General features: G+C 45.8%; 1 protein-coding gene across 2 annotated transcripts; it reads left to right on the forward strand.

Moving 5' to 3' along the window:
- Window positions 1-6,912: 6,912 nt before the first annotated feature.
- TRIM21 (tripartite motif containing 21) lies at window positions 6,913-14,636 on the forward strand. 2 transcript variants are annotated; one of them, XM_025929049.2, is made up of 7 exons: window positions 6,913-7,056; window positions 8,129-8,583; window positions 9,076-9,171; window positions 10,270-10,500; window positions 12,297-12,319; window positions 13,196-13,296; window positions 13,579-14,636. In XM_025929049.2, exons 2-7 carry the CDS (start codon window positions 8,176-8,178, stop codon window positions 14,127-14,129), a joined length of 1,410 nt encoding a protein of 469 aa, XP_025784834.1. In that variant the 5' UTR covers window positions 6,913-7,056; window positions 8,129-8,175; the 3' UTR covers window positions 14,130-14,636. The 2 variants fall into 2 exon arrangements, with proteins under 2 accessions (XP_025784834.1, XP_086534281.1); XM_086678155.1 differs by having other exon boundaries at window positions 9,076-9,164; window positions 10,263-10,500.
- The last annotated feature ends 2,930 nt before the right edge of the window (window positions 14,637-17,566 follow it).

The raw sequence follows: 17,566 nt of genomic DNA on the forward strand, positions 1-17,566 counted from the left end.
GTTAAACGAGTTCATCAGGATAAGGGAAGAGAAGCAAAAATAATACAAAAACAGGGAGGAGGACAAAAACATAAGAGACTCTTTTTTTTTTTTAATTTTCAACGTTTTTTATTTATTTTTGGGACAGAGAGAGAGCATGAACGGGGGAGGGGCAGAGAGAGAGGGAGACACAGAATCGGAAACAGGCTCCAGGCTCTGAGCCATCAGCCCAGAGCCCGACGCAGGGCTCGAACTCACGGACCGCGAGATCGTGACCTGGCTGAAGTCGGACGCTTAACCGACTGCGCCACCCAGGCGCCCCCAAAACATAAGAGACTCTTAAACAGAGGGTTACTGGAGGGGTTATGGGGGGGTAATGGGCTAAATGGGTTAGAGGCATTAAGGAATCTACTCCTGAAATCATTGCTGCACTTAATGCTAAGATGTAAATTTTAAAAATAAACAAAATAAAAATAAATATGAAAGAAATCTTACACATAACCAAAATTACCACCATGCTAGGCATTAAATATTTTTCAAATTCCGTTAGAAAAATGAGTTCATCAGGAAATCATAACATTGAAAAGATTAACTATGATCCTCTGTTAGATAACTGACTGCCTTCTTGACTTGAATTAACGTAGAATGAGATAGTGACCCCTCTGTACTGGCTCAAACTAGTCAGAATGTGCTGTCTCAAGGGAGGTTTTCTGACACAGCTGGACTCCAGATTGACGCGGAGTACATCCCCTATGCATGTCTTTGCCCCCTAATCATAAGCCCCACAATAGGATGAAGGACTCCTGTCAGATTCAGCCTGTCCTCGGAGAAGCCACTGCAGGAGAGACCCTGGAGATTTATCTCTACTTGATTTTGCCCAGGTCTGGCCAGTTAGTTGAAGACTGAGAAGGAATAGTGTTTCTTGTCACCATGAGGTAACCATGTTGCTCAGCTCAGATCAGCAAGGAATGGTCAAGCTCAAAAGAAGGTGTTGTTTGACGTAATCAGAACTCCTTACAGATGACCACCCAAGCCCATGATGTTATAAGAAAAAGGATTGACAGGGGCGCCTGGGTGGCACAGTCGGTTAAGCGTCCGACTTCAGCCAGGTCACGATCTCGCGGTCCGTGAGTTCGAGCCCCGCGTCGGGCTCTGGGCTGATGGCTCAGAGCCTGGAGCCTGTTTCCGATTCTGTGTCTCCCTCTCTCTCTGCCCCTCCTCCGTTCATGCTCTGTTTCTCTCTGTCCCCCAAAAATAAATAAACGTTGAAAAAAAAAATTAAAAAAAAAAAAAAAGAAAAAGAAAAAGGATTGACAAAGGCCTTGAAGTAACACTTACCTCTCGGGTTTTGTAAGGACCAAAAGGATGGTTGCCTGTCCTAAGCAGCAGCTGCTCGGTTAGGCCCAGAGGCAGAAATGCTGATGCAGGCTGGAAATACAAGTCTCCATGCTCCACCTCCGCCCCCCCCCCCCCCCAGCTTTGACCCTCCAGTCCCAGCACTCACCATAGCTCCAGAGTGTGTGTCTCTTCTCATCCGTTTTTCTGTTTGTGAAAAACATTTTTTGCTGTGTCAATAAAGACCAACATTTTATAAACCTCCTGGTAGAAGTAAGGGAATAACAGGTCTTCTGGGATCCGAATGCAAATCCAAGAGATTTTCATAGTTGAACTTCCTGAAACCCCTGAGTGCTGGGCCAGGGTGCTCTGGGACTTGGAAGGAAGCACCAAACAGTAGTACATCCTGATGATTTTTCACAGGGGCGCACCAGAGGAATATTCAGTTGCCCCATACTGAGCACCTTCCCTTCCCAAAGAGCCAGCCCCATGAATAGCCTGGTGACAGGTGGGGACCAAGAGAGTAGAGATGAGGACACACACACTGTCCTGCTGGAACACCAGAGGCCATGAAGAATTTCCATTTCTAGAGAGAATAAGCCCAAGCTCTTTCCAAATTCTGCCAGAGAGAAACCAGGCAATGTAGCCAGAAATGTGCATGAGTGCTTTATACATATGTGTCAGAGAGGAGGAAAGAAGTTCTCTTTTCGCCTGTACCTAGGGAATGAAGGTGGTTGAAAATGAAACTATAATGAGGAAGCAATCTCTCTCTCTCTCCTGGTAATAACCTTAGAGGTCACACATCAAGCATGATGTAGTAGAAAAGCTGGGATCTATTTCTGGATCTGTCTCTTATCAGCTGTGTGATAATGAGCAAATTAACTCCTTGAGCCTTTTAGGCTTCACTTGTAAACTGAGAATAATGGTTATTTCATGGGATTGTTAGAATTATGCTAGACTATGAAGGCACTCAGAAAAGGTCTTGGCACATCATATAATTTCCATACATACTCTCTTTCCTTTCCAATAGGAAATTGAGAACAGGCTTCAGTGATGTCTTAATGCCCCTACATTGCCCATCCAAAGGTCACTTTTCCCCCACCACTCATAGAGGGTTTTTTTGGGGGGGGAAAGGAGGTTAAATAAACCTATTTGGGGATATATTTGGATTTACAGAAGAGTTACAATACAGTTTCTATATTTCCCTCCCCTAGTTTCCTTACTGTTAACTAATTACCTGAACATGGTATATTTGTCAAAACTAAGAAATTAGTAGTAGTGTATCATTACTAACTAAAGTCCAGATTTTATTTAGATCTTGACAGGTTTTCCATTAGTATCTACTTCTTTGGTCCTGGATCCAGCATAGGGAACCACATTGTAATTAATCATCATGTCTCCTTAATCCAGCCTGGTCTGTGACAACTTCTCAGCTTTTCCTTGGTTTCCATGACCTTGAGAGTCTTGAAAAATATTGGTCAGTAATTTTGTTAAAAGCTCTGACGTTCTAACTCATTAACTTCAGCCATCCTTTCCTCCTTTCTCACCCCCCTGGAGAGGAGGACAATGTAGAGGTGCCAGGCTATCCTGCAGGGTGTGCTGACTCCTCTTTACTCCCCTCCAGGTCTCCATATATCCTGCAGATTCAAGAACGGGACATTTCAGGGTTCTGTCTGCTTGAGGTCATTAGCAGTTCCTGAGGTTTTCCTGGAGGTTCTCCCAATTAGGAAACCAAACTCTGTCCTCCATGGGCTGCACCCCAATGTAAGACTTTCCCATTTCTATCACATCCCTTTTTTCATTCATTGAAATTTTAGACATTTTTCAGGTTCTTCTCATGCTCCAAGCTCTAAAAGGTAAAGAGATCATTTTTAATGGATTCTTAACTGTGTTGAAATACTGACATCTCTTATGAAATCATTTCTTTAGCTTTCCTGGCATTGCATTCTGAGAGGCATTCTTTGCCTTAAAATAATAAATATAGCTAATGCCCGGTTGTCTCTCAAATCTGGCATTGGAGGGAAAATGATAAATGGAGGTAAACTGGTGAAACCTGAGACCAATTCCATTTGCTCATGAGAGATTGATCCCTGTTGTGTTGATTCCAAAATCTACATTATCCAACGGTCTTTGAAATGGTTCACAATATTGGAGTTCCTTTTATTCACTGTGCTTTACCTAGAGATTAATCAGGTACCAATCCTATTCTTTAGTAGACCATGCCTTTGAAAGAGTAAAGCATGTGCAAAACCTAAAATGGACTTGACAGACAAGAGAAAAATAAAGAAGTCTTTATATAAATAAGATGGTGTTTGAGTTGGCCTTAAGATCTGGAAATAAAAGGCTTACCAGGATTATATTAGTTAAGAATATTGTATATGGAATCAAACAGGGTTTAAACTCCTTATTACTACACTAAATACCCCTTCCCAAGTACCTAGACTCTAAATGCATCAATTTTAGTCAGTCATGGGTAAACAAGAAGACCCATTCTATGGATATTGATCGGTCTCTGCCCCAGGCACCTATTGCTATTCAGTGAGCTCCTGTACAAGTGTCCATATTAATAGTCGTAAACAAAGAAGCCTTAGGAGAAACCTATGCTCAGGCAGAGCCTCTATCCCTACTGCTATGGATACATACATTAAAGGACAACTCTGAGCCTGATTTTTCACTATTTCTAGGAGAGTCTAGACAGTCTTCTAGTGGCACGCTAATTGTATTAAACTAATTTGTATTGCCCTTACAATATAGGTGGTAATATTCCATAGACAGATTCATTTTCTTTCCTACACTGCTTCTGCCAACACCACCATTTTTAGATTTACACCATCAGGATATCCCAAGAGCATCACTGGCAACCAAGGAACTGATTTTGTAATCAAAGAATTCTGTTAATGGGCTTGCCCTATGGAATGCATCGGTCTTACAATATACACCATCAGGCAGAAAAAGTTGATCCAATAAAACTATGAGATGCCCTGCTGAAGGCTCAGGTATGACACCAATTTGGAAACCCCACCCTATGAGATAGGAAGGTTGTCCTATAAATTCTGGTACATGATCAAAATCAACTAATATATGGTTGCATTTTTTCATATGCACTATATACACACACTTTAAAGAATCCATGGGAGGAGGTGTAAGTGACCCCTATCACCATCAAACAAGTAACTCATTTATAGAACACTTTCTTTCCATCTTCCAACATAGGACTCAGCCCTGTTTTAGAGGGTGTAGTAAAAAAAGGGGGGGGGGGTAGTTGGAGGGGGGAGAAGACCTACCAGAGTAAGCAAACTTGGTTCTAATAAACTGGAATTTGCAACTATCCCCTGGCTCTATGGGGCTTCTTCAGCCACTGATTAAAGAGGCACAGGATGGATTTTCTATACTGGCTGGAGTGACCTATTTCTAATACCAAGGAGAATTTAAGTTGTTGGTACATAATGGGGCAAGGAGGACCTTGCCTAAAACCCAAAATATACATTGGAAAGATTCCTACTTATGATTGCCTGATAACAATAACCAGTGCATTAAAGACAGGAACATTAAGGATACTGATCCTTCAGGAATGATTTGGATTACCCACCAGGGAAAGAACACTGAAGTACTAAACGTACTGGCAGTGAGTAAGGGGAATTTGGAATGAGTGGCAATTTTGATCTTCTAGACAATACCAAGTTGGGGACTGTTGCAGCATGTATATGTTATATTGATCTGTTGTATATTGATGTATATTATTGAACATGTACAAAGCAACCCTGTGGTGTGTATATTAATATCTTTATTTAATAAATAAATTGTAGCTCAGAGGGATGGCACATGGCTGGTAAATAGCAGGGTTAACATTGAATCCATGTCGGCACTATCATGAGATCTATGCTCTTTTCTACCCCACCCCACAGCAGCTTGCTCGGTGCCTATAGGAATGAGTGAGGGTAGTGATGTGAAGTACTCATTTTCTGAGTGTCTGCTAATTCACATATAGGTTTCTTTTTCTTCTCCTCTTCCTTCTTCTTCTCCTTCTTCTTTTACTGTTTCCACTTTTCTTTCTGGAACTATGTCCCTGGAATCAAATCATTACAGTGATACAATTTGAATATTAGATGTCACTTGATAACCTTCCACTAAGCAAATTCTCATAAAAACAGAACTGGAATTTACAAAGAGGCATGAAGTGTTTTTAGGTTTCCTAATCTATACCAAACATTAAGCAAAGTTCAACTGATGTTTTTAACCTTAAGTTATACAGGGACCAAAAAAAAAAAAAAAATCTGAGTTGGAAGGAATTGAGAATCCTAGCCTCCTCACCCTTCCTTTTTCATCCTTCCTCCTCCACAGCTTGTGACCACATCCCTACCAGCTGCCCCTACAGCCTCTGCTTGAGCTGACAGGGCAGCCTGTCTTCTCTGGGCTGTCACTAAAATAAGGTTCTTCCCTGCACATTTTAATCCTCATACATCTACTTTGTCACTTCAGCCTCAGTGTCCTCTCCTGTAACATGAGTTTAATAACTCCTGAATCACTAAATTGTTATGTGGCTTAAATAATATAACCTGAACATAGCAACAGTATTCACAGTGGTCAAAAGCTAGAAGTCACCCAAGTGTCCACTGACAGATGAATGGGGAAACAAAATGCACATACAGATATTGGAATATTATTCAGCCTGTAAAAGGAAAGAAAGCCTGTCATGTTATTCACAACATGAATAAACCCTGAGGACATTGTGTTAAGCAAAATAAGCCAGTCACAAAAGGACAAATACTGTATGACTCTACTTCTATTGGGGCACCTAAAGAAATCAAATTCATAGAGATGGAAATTTGAATGGTGGCTTTCAGGAGCTCAGAGGAGGAGATAATGGGCAGTTATTGTTTAATAGGTAACAGAGTTTCCAATATGACGAGATGAAAAAAGTTCTATGGACGATGCTGATCTGATGGTCACACAATGAGGTGAATGTATTTAATACCACCACTGAACTATATACTTAAATGATTACGATGGTAAATTTCGTTATGTAATTTTACTATAATTTTACTACAATTTAAGTAATTGCAATTGTTTTGCAATTTAAGAAATAACTTTTTACTACAATTTTTACTATAATTAAGAAATACAATTTACTACAATTTAGGAAATAACCTGTGAAAATCCCTAGTTCAGTGACAAGTACACAGTTGGTGCTCAATAAATGTCAATTCCTTTCTTACCACTCACTGGTGTGATACCTGCCTTTGGGTCATGCAGTATAAATCCCTCACCCCTTGATGTTAAAAGAATATCAACGCTCTCCTGAAAAGGACTGGTTTCTGGAAGTAGGAAGCACAGGATGGCACTTTAGGAAGAGCTCCAGGCACTCTTGTCGCCATCCAGACCTCCTTAGGGGCAGCTCCCACACGTAGGCACAGCATAGGGCTGTGGAGTGATGGTGACCAGCGTCAAAGAAGGCAGCACGAATCCTCCATCTAGTAGGTGCTGAGGACCATTAGATACTGAGGACCTGGGAGGGAGCGCTCAGCAAGGCTGAAATGCTGAAGAGCTTTCGCTTAGTGTCTGCCCGGGGCGTCTGAGCCTCCTCCACCCACTGCCCCTTAGCTCCGCCCTGCGCATCACCCTCTCCTCCCAAGCTCCTCCCACTCCCTGCCCCTCGGCCCGCCTCCCTTTCAGACTTGCCTCTGAAGGAAAATCGAAAGTGAAATAGGGAACTTGCCGCCAGCTGCGGACTCCCCTGAAAAGGTGAGTGACTTGCCCAAACCCAAGCGCCCCAGCCCTGGCTGGGGGACATCTCCCCCTTGCCCCGGATCTGAGGGTCCCCTTCTATCCAGGTCTCATCCCTAGAGCCTGGGGTCCCTGTTCTCCCTTCTCCGCAGAGGGACTGGTCTCGATCAGCCCAAGCCCATTGGTTCCTCCCGGGCTGACAGCCTGCCTGGGAGGGGGCCTGGCTGTGTACGTGACTTCCAAGTTACAGGAAAGGGAGAAGGGGCGAGGGCCGCCTTACTGCTGCTGCCGCCTGGGCAGGGAGAACGGGGCAGCAACCTAGCCTGAAGCGTGGTCTAGGGCAGCCCAGCGTGGGTAGGTCCGCAGTCCTGGAGACCCTCCTCTCCACAGTTCCCCTCTGGGAGTGAGAGGGGCAGGGTTGTAGATAGGTCTGGGTCTGTGCCCCAGAGGCAATGAGGACAGTTACCAGGTTCCGGAAGCTGAGAGGAGAGCCCGGGAAGCGCTCTACCACGTGGGTGGGTGGGTGTGAACACGTTCATACACATACAAGCACATACATGTATACGTACTACACGTATATGTACACACTTGTAAACATATTCTTATGTATGCAGTCCTATAACCTGTGCATAACTCCTGCCATTATCGCGCAGACTAACGAAGACGTACGCAAAGCACGCAGCACCTCCTGTAGCGCATGGAGAGTGCGTGGTAAAAGGCCGCACCTGTTACCACGAGCTGCTTGGCAGTGCCCTGGCACCCGACATGGGAGAAGACGCACAGGAAAAGCCCAGGGGCCGAGGGTTTAAGTAGCGGTGGACCTGATGAAGATGGAGTTGCACACAGCTCTATCTCTGAAGTTCCCCAAAACAATCTTGCTCTCTTTTGGAGACCGCGTTTCCCCGCTGTCTGGCTGGATCAGTGGATGAGACTAGGGAGGAGACGCTCTTATTGCTCAAGTTAACGTTCTCATCTTATTTTCACACCCTCCACCTCACTCTTCCTCAGGGTTTCCTTGGGATTGCTTTTTTATTTTTTTTTCCTCACACAACCCTTCTCATCTTCTTTTCCTTTTCTCCCCTCCTACTAGGCTCCCGCAGGCTCTCCACAGGGCTGCCTCATAGGAACGTTACTGCAATGGCCTCAGCAGCGCCCCTGGCGATGATGTGGGAGGAGGTCACTTGCCCTATCTGCCTGGATCCTGTCGTGGAGCCTGTGAGCATTGAATGTGGCCACAGCTTCTGCCACGACTGCATCTCTCAGGTCGGAAAAGATGGGGGCGGCGTCTGCCCTGTGTGTCAGCACATCTTCTTGCTCCGGAACGTCAGGCCCAACTGGCCGCTGGCCAACATGGTGGACAACCTTAAACAAATTGACCAGAGTGCCAAGGAGGGCATGCAGCGGGAGCGGTGCGAGGTGCACGGAGAGAAACTGCACCTGTTCTGCGAGGAAGACGGGAAGATCCTTTGCTGGGTGTGTTCCCAGTCCCAGAACCACCGTAACCACCACATGGTCCCTATTGAGGAGGCTGCTCAGGAGTACAAGGTGAGGCCTCAGCACAGAGGCGAAAGCATGTAGAAGGAGAGGCATCCCTGGTGGGTGCTTTGTTCCCCAGAGCCGGGGAGGTAGAGTCACCTGTGGAGTTGAGGGGTTGGGGAAAGGAAGGGTGCCTCCCGCCTTCCGTGTCTAACTTAAGCCAAGAACTGCAAACTTGGTACAACTTTCTCATTTCCCAGGAGCGGGGAATACACTGAGGAAATGCTACAAGAATCACGTTTCCTTGTCTCCTGATTAATTAGGAATGAGCATGCCCACTACCAACAGTGTAGCTCTATGTTGTAAGAAACATTAGGCTTTTTCCAAAGTCTTCCCATCCACAGAATTTCCACCCCAGTCAGACTGTAGTCTCCCCTCTTTCTCAGCACTCAGTCTTTTCAAAGAACCAGCATGGTTTTCTCCTTCCTTATGCCACCCCACCCCACCCCACCCCACCCCACTTCTTGGTCTGATTGGGCACTAACCTATCGTTCTCTACAGGAGAAGCTCCAGGTGGCATTAGGGAACCTGAGAAAAGGACAACGGTTGGCGGAGGAGTTGGAAGTGGATATTGCAATGAAAAGAGCAGCCTGGAAGGCAAGAATCATGTCCTAAAAGGAATCTCAGATCAGAAGCCAGGGCAGAATCCAGCGTCCCAGACTCAAGCTGTAACCATAGCTATGCCCATCTGAGGAGTGATAGTCAGTATATCTCACTCTTCAAGAACCAGCTATCCTCTAGGCCTCCTGACAGAGAGGAATAAAAAGGAGAGAGCTCCCAATCAGATAGAAAAATCAAGAGTCTTAGGAAAAAGTGCTGAGAGGAACAAGCCATACCCTAAAGCTCCTGCTCCCTGAACCCAGTCTTACGAAATGACAGAATCACTGCCTCAGCGTCTGGGACAGAGGTCTCCCAGGAGACATGCCCGATGGCCAGGCCTGTCAGTAAATGACAAGGGCTGTGAGGAACAGACTTAAGGGAATGACCAAGACCAAATGTAGAAAAACCAATCTGACCAGGTGGTTGCTTAACCATATCCAGATCACTCGTCCAAAGTAGAATGGAGACCTAAAGTTTGTTCTATACCCATAACTTGGAGGTAGGGTAGTCAGGGATTAGAAGAGTGGAGGGAACTCATGGCCTGTAGAGCCCAGAAAAGGAAGATTTGGGATCAGAGAAGGATGAGTCAGGCCGTGGTGGCAAAAGGAGTCATCCTGTGTCGTCAGGTGACCTTCCAGTCACCAGCAGGAGAGGACAAGCAGAGGTTATCCCAAAGACTCCCTTTCCTCAGGACTTCAGAGCAGCGTTGTGAGCCTGTCTTTGTGAGGTTGTTGGGGGTAGGGATGGATGTGACTGTCTCAGGAACTCCCTGAGAAATGAAGACACGGAGGCACATTTGGGTACTGAGTGGGTTTTGAAAGTCTGCTACCATACATATGCAACTGTAGGACAGCTACAGTGTGCCCCCCCCCCAAATAATCCCATTCCCCTCTGAGCCCAGAAGCCTCACTCACTTATCTCCCCAGAAAAATTCTGTGTGTGTGTGTGTGTGTGTGTATGTGTGTGTGTGTGTTTGCTCTCAGACCCAGAGTCTGAGTGGTGAATCTACAGGGAATAGAAACTGATAGAAGTACCTTCATTCCTGAAGCTTAGGAGATTTTGATAAAAACCTCTCTCTTTCCATTTACACCAAAGAGTCAGGTTGAGACACACAAACTGAGGATTCACACAGAGTTTGTGCAGCAGCAGAACTTCCTGGCCGCAGAGGAACAGAGACAGCTACAGAAGCTAGAGATGGAGGAGAAGGAGCAGCTGAGAATCCTGGGCGAGAGGGAGGCCACACTGGCCCAGAAGAGCCAGGCCCTGCAGGAGCTGGTCGTGGAGCTGGAGAAGAGGAGCAGGGGCTCAGCCCTGGAGCTGCTGCAGGTGAGCCATCCCCCTCCCTGAGGTTCAAGGAACAACTGAAAAAAGGCTAAACCCGGTCCCTGGAATATTCCCAAACTGGAATTCAGACCCATGCTTGGTTTGCGCTCAAGTCACGGGAAAGGTGCAGAGTTAGGAAGAAATACTCCATACAGCAATTCAAAGAACCAGCCATCCCAGGTAAGTGCCTGCTCTGACACCTTCCAGGTTCATGACCTTGAGAAAGTTCCATAACTTTTCTGAGTATCAGGTTTCTCCTATGTTAAATGTATACTATAAGGTTACATATCTCAAGGGATTTTTGTGAGGATTAAATGAGAGAAACCACAAAAGCTTTTACGTGAGCATTTGACCATGAGCAGGTTTTCATAAATGTAACTAAAGACAGTGCCCTGGAAATTAAGAGACGGTGGCCCATCCCCAGCCCTGCCACCAATTCGCTCCATAATTCTAGGTTAAGTCCTTTCCTTTTCCTAGACCTAATGTCTCCATCTGTGGAACAAGGGGAGGGAGTGGACTGAATAACAAGGATCCCCCAGTGTTAGTCATAAATGTACCCTCTTCCCACTTTCAGCTGCTTCTGTGAACTACCCAAACCTGTTGGCATATGTTTGTTCTTTACATCTCACTCTTTCACCTGAAGAAATTTAGCTTAACAGGAAATTTGTCCTAAGCGATAGGAGCCAAGAAATCCTGCGTTGATAGGTTACTGATTTTTTTCTAATTTTGTAACCACCGCCGATTCTTAAATGACACATAGTATCTGCCTCTGTGTACTCAGGCTGTCACAGCAATACAGTGAGTTGGATCACGTTATCCCCATTTCATAGATGAGAAAACAGAGGGGCAGAGATGTTGAGAAACTTAGACACTACAGCTAAATAACTTGACCAAGTTCACCCAAATAGTAAGTGGCAGAGCTGAAATTAAAATGAGCACATAACTATTTTTTAGACACTCATTGATGTGTGTGCTACTTAAAATCCTCTCGCATCCCTTAATGTGTTTGCCTCGTTTGGGGAAACTATTGACTAGTGGGTCTCTAAAGTCTGCTCTAACCTTATACAGTTTTTCTCTTCCCAAACTTGCCAGTGTCTCTGTCAGATGTGGTCATGAAGCGATTTTTTTTATTTGTTTAGTTTGGTTTGTGCAAAAAGGCTTCCTGGATTGGCTTGACTTGGTAGGCCCTCTTCTCATTGTCTAAATCTTGCTTCTGCCCAACACTGAGCCACACTTTCTAATGCACTTTTGACTGGGCCTAGGAGTGTGCCAATTCCTGGGTAAGGGTTCCCAAGTCCTGCAACAGCATATTCTCAAGTGATTTGATTTCACATACATATCAGAAGGCAGCATTAACTCCAACATAGGACAGAGCCTTTCCTTCCCCCAAATGCAAGCCTGAAAATGAGATAGAGCAGTTTCTGTGCATCCTGACTTGGCCATTCTTTCCCTGTGACTGCCTCTGGGACTCAGCCAGGCTGGGCTACTTGTTCCTTTCCACTCTTCTTCCAGGAATCGGGGCTTTCTAATTTGTCCTCGGAATCAGAGTCCTTAAACTGGTCATCCTTCTCTTAGCTATAGGTCACACCCACGGTGGTTACCCTGGTTACCCCACAAGCATCCACACCCCTTCTGCTTCAAGCTGGTCAGAAATGTCTTTCAGGCATTGGCCCCAGAGGAATGGAGTAAAGCAGTGTCCTGTGGGTCTTGGGGGCTGGGGGGCATCACCTAACCCACAGAAATGAGGTCTAATGGTAAACCAGTGATTCCAGAATTTACACACTCTCTTTTCTCCTCAGGAGGTGAAAAGTGTCCTGGGAAGGTAAGGAGTTTTCTTTGTAAGAGGAAGGGTCAGGGGGGGTGCCTGGGTGGCTCAGTGGGTTAAGTGTCCAGCTTTGGCTCAGGTCATGATCTTGTGGTTTGTGGGTTCGAGCCCCACATTGGGCTCTGTGCTGACAGCTCAGAGCCTGGAACCCACTTTGAATTCTCTATCTCCCTCTCTCTCTCTGCCCCTCCCCCACTCACACTCTCTCTCACCCTTTCAAAAATAAACATTAAAAAAAAGGAGGAGGTGGCAGGAAGCACATATACCTGTGGAAAAGGTTTTTGAGTTAGAAAAACATGCACTCATTTTTCCCCCCATTCTCATCCCTATTCTCAAATACCCAAACCTCCGTAAAATATTTTCTGTTGTGAAGCTAATTAACAGACATCTTGGTGAGCTGCCGAAAGTAATTATACTATATCATCCTTACAAAGTGAAGCCCCAACCAACAGGGAAATTTCTATTAAGTTCTGAGTCTACAGCCAGTTATGAATCTCCTAGAAAGAGCCAGAGAGTAAGACCCATGATATGGGAAGATGCCTTGAGGTTCTTTACAGAAGTGATTCCATCTGTATTAGATGCCTTGTGATAAAATGAAACAGTGTAAAACAGTGAGTGCCTGCTGACCTCAGGCTTGGAGAGGAGATACAAACTATCCACAGCTGCAGGGGCCCGTGTAACCAGTAAGGCCTAGAAAGGAACTAAATCCTACCTCCTTTTGCCTCCCACCCCCACCCCCAGGGATCCCAGCAAAGGAGGTTTTTATAAATTTGCATTGAGTTAAATTTTCATCCACAAGGGAGGTTATAGTGTCAGGGTTCAGGAGGGTGAGGTGGGAGTTGGGGACAGGGTCTGTAACTCTGTTTGCCTCAGGAGTGAGTGTTGGAACCTGAAGAATCTGGACATCACCCCTCCAGACCTGAGGAGTGTGTGCCTCGTGCCAGGGCTGAAAAGGATGCTGAGGACTTACGGAGGTGAGGCGACCACCACGAGACTGGGACTGGGGAACAGAAGTGGGTGATGAGGAAGCAGAGTCCCAGAGTCAGGGAGAGAGAGCAGGTCAGGGTAGGTGAGGCAGGGACAGGTAGAGAAGGTGGTTCCCTCAAAGGTCAGGCCTGGCTGGGAGTCATTTCCTTCCACAGTGAGGCTCACAGATACCTCCTTATCCACAGCCCCTCATCCTCATCCCCAACCAGAGACACCAGGTTCCTGATTCCCCACACTCTCCCAGCCTGACTCTGGTCCCCTCTCTGCAGTACACATCACTCTGGATCCATACACAGCCAATCCGTGGCTCATCCTGTCAGAGGATCGGAGACAAGTGAGGCTTGGAGGCAGCCGGCAGGAAGTGCCTGAAAATGAGGGCAGATTTGACACTTATCCCATGGTCCTGGGTGCCCAGTTCTTTGACTCTGGAAAGGTTTACTGGGAGGTAGATGTGACAGGAAAGGAGGCCTGGGACCTGGGTGTTTGTAGAGACTCTGTGCGGAGGAAAGGGCATTTTTTGCTCAGCCCCCAAAATGGCTTCTGGACAATTTGGCTGTGGAACAAACAAAAATATGAGGCTGGCACCAGCCCCCAGACTCCCCTCCACCTTCGGGTGCCTCCATGCCAAGTTGGGATCTTCCTTGACTATGAGGCCAGCACTGTCTCCTTCTACAACATCACTGACCACGGCTCCCTCATCTACACTTTCTCCGAATGTGCCTTCGCTGGACCTCTGCGGCCCTTCTTCAGTACTGGTTTTAATGATGAAGGAAGTAACTCAGCCCCTCTTGTCCTCCGTCCATTGGGGGTGGGTTGGTAGGGATCCTCTGACCACTGGTAGCACCCCCTCTGTGGGTGCCCTTCTCAGCCACTGACCCTGCCTCATCTCCACATGAACTCTGAACCACTTTGTCTCTGCAGACCTGTCAGGACACCAGCAAGCAGACTTTGGCAGGGACTTCACTGAAAATTTATGTCAGATGACCTTCACCATCAGCGTCCCTCCCTAGATTGCTTTATAATTCCCTCTATGAAACAAACTGGCCCAAATCTTCTGGATCAACCAAAACATGTTTCTGCCTTCTTTATGTGACTCAAGTCTCATTTTCTCCTCTCCATCACTAGGCCTTTAGTCAGATCTCGGTTATTTACCTTTGCAGAGTTTGCAAAGGGGCTTCCTTTGTACGTAGGGCCTCAATCTAACCCATTTGATCCTTGTTCTCATATACATCTAGGATTATTGTTCCAATGTACACACATATAAGTGGCTCCACACCACCTATAGAAAAACAGCCATACTTTGAAAATAAAGGCTGAATGATCCAGACCTTAGACTTCCACGTTACGTATCCAGCCTGCTGTACTCCCCATCCCTGCCATGCTCTCCCAACCACATCTTGTTGATATTGGAGTTGGTTAAGGGGTGCATCAATCTAAATCGAAGGGGTAATGGTTTTTTGATAGGTCAGCTTGGCTAGGCTATAAGCCATCAGGTTTTCAATCACTAATCTAGATATTGCTGTGAAGGTATTTTGTAGGTGTTATTAAAAGTCCATAATCATTTGACTTTAACGGAGATTGTCCTGGATAAATTGGGTGGGTCTAATCCAATCAAGTGAAAGACATTAAAAGGTGAAAGACATTAAAAGCAGAACTGAAGCTTCACTGAAGATAATCCATCTATGAGTAGCAGCTTCAGCTCATGCCAGAGTTCCAGCCTGCCCCTCCTACTGGCCTGCCCTGCAGATTTAGGTCCTGCCTTGCCAGCCCCCACAATTGTATAAATGCAATAAGTCTTTGCATGTCTCCTAATAGTTCTGCTTCTTTGGTTGAACCTGATTGATGTGAAGGCCAGGACTCAGGTAATGGCATCACCTGGTGACAGCAAACAATTTCTTGAATTTAAGCTCTTAAGGTTGGAATGAAACTCTATACCCAAGCAATAGCAGGCTGTGAGAGAACCACTATTCTTCAAGCAACCTGATTCTTTGTCTAAAATAGAATCTCAGGGGGAGGCGGGGAAGATGACAGAGTAGGAAGACCCTAAGCTCGCTTCATCCCATGGATACAACTAGATAACACCCACATCAGCATAAATAACCCAGAAAATGACCCAAAGCCTGGCAGAACAAACTCCACAACTAAAGGCAGAGAAGAGGCCACACTGAAGAGGGTAGAAAGGGTGGAGATCAGTCGGGAGATAAACAGATGGAAAGCTGGGCCCTCCACAGGAAGAAGGGATCCAGTGGCACAGAGAAGGGCAAGAAGCAGCCTCTACCACACTAGGAAACCTGCACAGGTAAAACAAATTCCCATAACCTTTGGCTTTGAAAACCAGAGGAGTTGAATTTCATTAAGTTCTTACAACCACTGGGACTTAAAGCCTGGCATTTTACAAATCAGCTGACTTAGCTTTGAGAGAGACAATAGGAAGCTGAGTGCCCGCCTTAAAGAGACAGTGGGACAAACAGCCCTCAAAAATACAGCATAGAAGCAGCAGTTTGAAAAACATCTGGGGCATATGGAAGGGAGACTCACTCCTCTCAGAGCCTGTACCTGAAGAGCAGGGTATGCTGAGGGACTCATCCAGGAGACACCATTCACCGGCACATCTCTCTCCGACAATGCCCAGAATAAACATGGCAATCTACAAGAAACAACATGATGCCAACACTCATTACCTAAACTTGCTTATACCAAGTCCCACCCACCCACATAGCAGTGGGTCTGTCCTTTCCAGTCATGCTTGCCTCAGTCCCAGCGCTGCTGTCCCCTCCCCCAGAAGACCAGTGCAAACCGTACCAATACTACAGCCCCCAATCATGCACATTGTGCAGTCTTGGTCCTGGAGGCAGATGCAGCAGACCCCCTCCTAAGGAAAAGAAGCACACACCTTATTAAAATTGCTTGTTTCACCCACCTGCTTTGCAGATCAGCTCCTACTGACCTGGTACCAGCAGCTGCAGTGGTAGTAAGTCTCATTTCACGAGCAGACCATGGTGCACCCTGTTAAACCATGGGCCCTACCCTGACCAGCCTGGTTTCAGAGGTGGCAGCAGGTCCCCTCTTGCTGGCATGCAAACCTTGCAGGCACAGTGCAGTCCACCTCCTCCAACATGCTCTTTGCCAGAGGCCATTCAAACTGGGACCACAAGCCTGACAACATGACTCCAAAGTGACTCCTTTCCTGGGTTGAGGGGAAGACAACCACATAATGTCAGTCAGAAGGGTGCCCCAGCAGTGGGCTGGGGGAAGACATCTGGTCTGACAGCAGACCGTGCCCAATAACAAAAATTTCTCAGGAACAACACAGGAAAGGCACCTTGGTGCTACTGCATCTCTGGCAAATGTATGATCTAACTCCAGATGAAGGAGGCTCCCAGCTGGTCTAGTAACACCACAGAGACAAAACACTGCCCATGATAGAGAAAACCACTGGAGACAACTGGACTAAAGGAAAAAGCATCTAAGACACAACAGCAGGGCATATGCACACACATAGGAGATACTTCTGAAGTGCCAGATTCTGGTGAACAGGGCACACTGCATTACAGGGTACTACAAGACCTCTCCTTCACATGGCTATTACTTTCCAGAGAAGGAGACATAGCTGACTGTCCTAACACAGAGAAACAGAGTAAGACAAAATGAAGAGACAGAAGAATATGTCCCAAATGGAAGAACAGGACAAAACCACAGCAAGAGACCTAAACAAAACAGATATATATGCCTGATAGGGGATTTAAAGATACTGGACTTGAGAAAAGAGTGTGGAACATCAAAGATACCCTTAATAGTGAGATAAAGAACCAATCAGAAAAGAACACAATAAAAATTTTAAATACACTAGATGGAATAAATAGCAGGCTAAGAAAGCAGAAGAATGAATTAGTGACCCGGAGGACAGAGTAATGGAAAGTAATCAAGCTGAACAGATGATAGGGAAAAAATTAAAATGCAAAATGAGAATAAACTTAGGGAACTCAGTGAGTCCATCAAGCGTAATAACATTTGCATTATAAGGATCCCAGAAGAGGAAGAAGAAAAGAGAGAAGAGACCAGAAAATTTATTTGAAGAAATAATAGCTAAAAATGTCCCTAATCTGGAAAAGGAAACAAATCCATATTCAGGACAGAGGTCCCCCAATAAAATCAACCCGAGGAGGTCCACATGAGGACACATAGTAATTAAAATGGCAAAAAGTAGTGATAAGGAGACAATTTTAAAAGCAGCAAGATAAAAGAAGACAGTTAAAT

The sequence above is a fragment of the Puma concolor genome, chromosome D1, assembly GCF_028749965.1.
Source record: "Puma concolor isolate L17-30 chromosome D1, mPumCon1.1.hap2, whole genome shotgun sequence".
NCBI classification, from domain to species: Eukaryota; Metazoa; Chordata; class Mammalia; order Carnivora; family Felidae; genus Puma; species Puma concolor.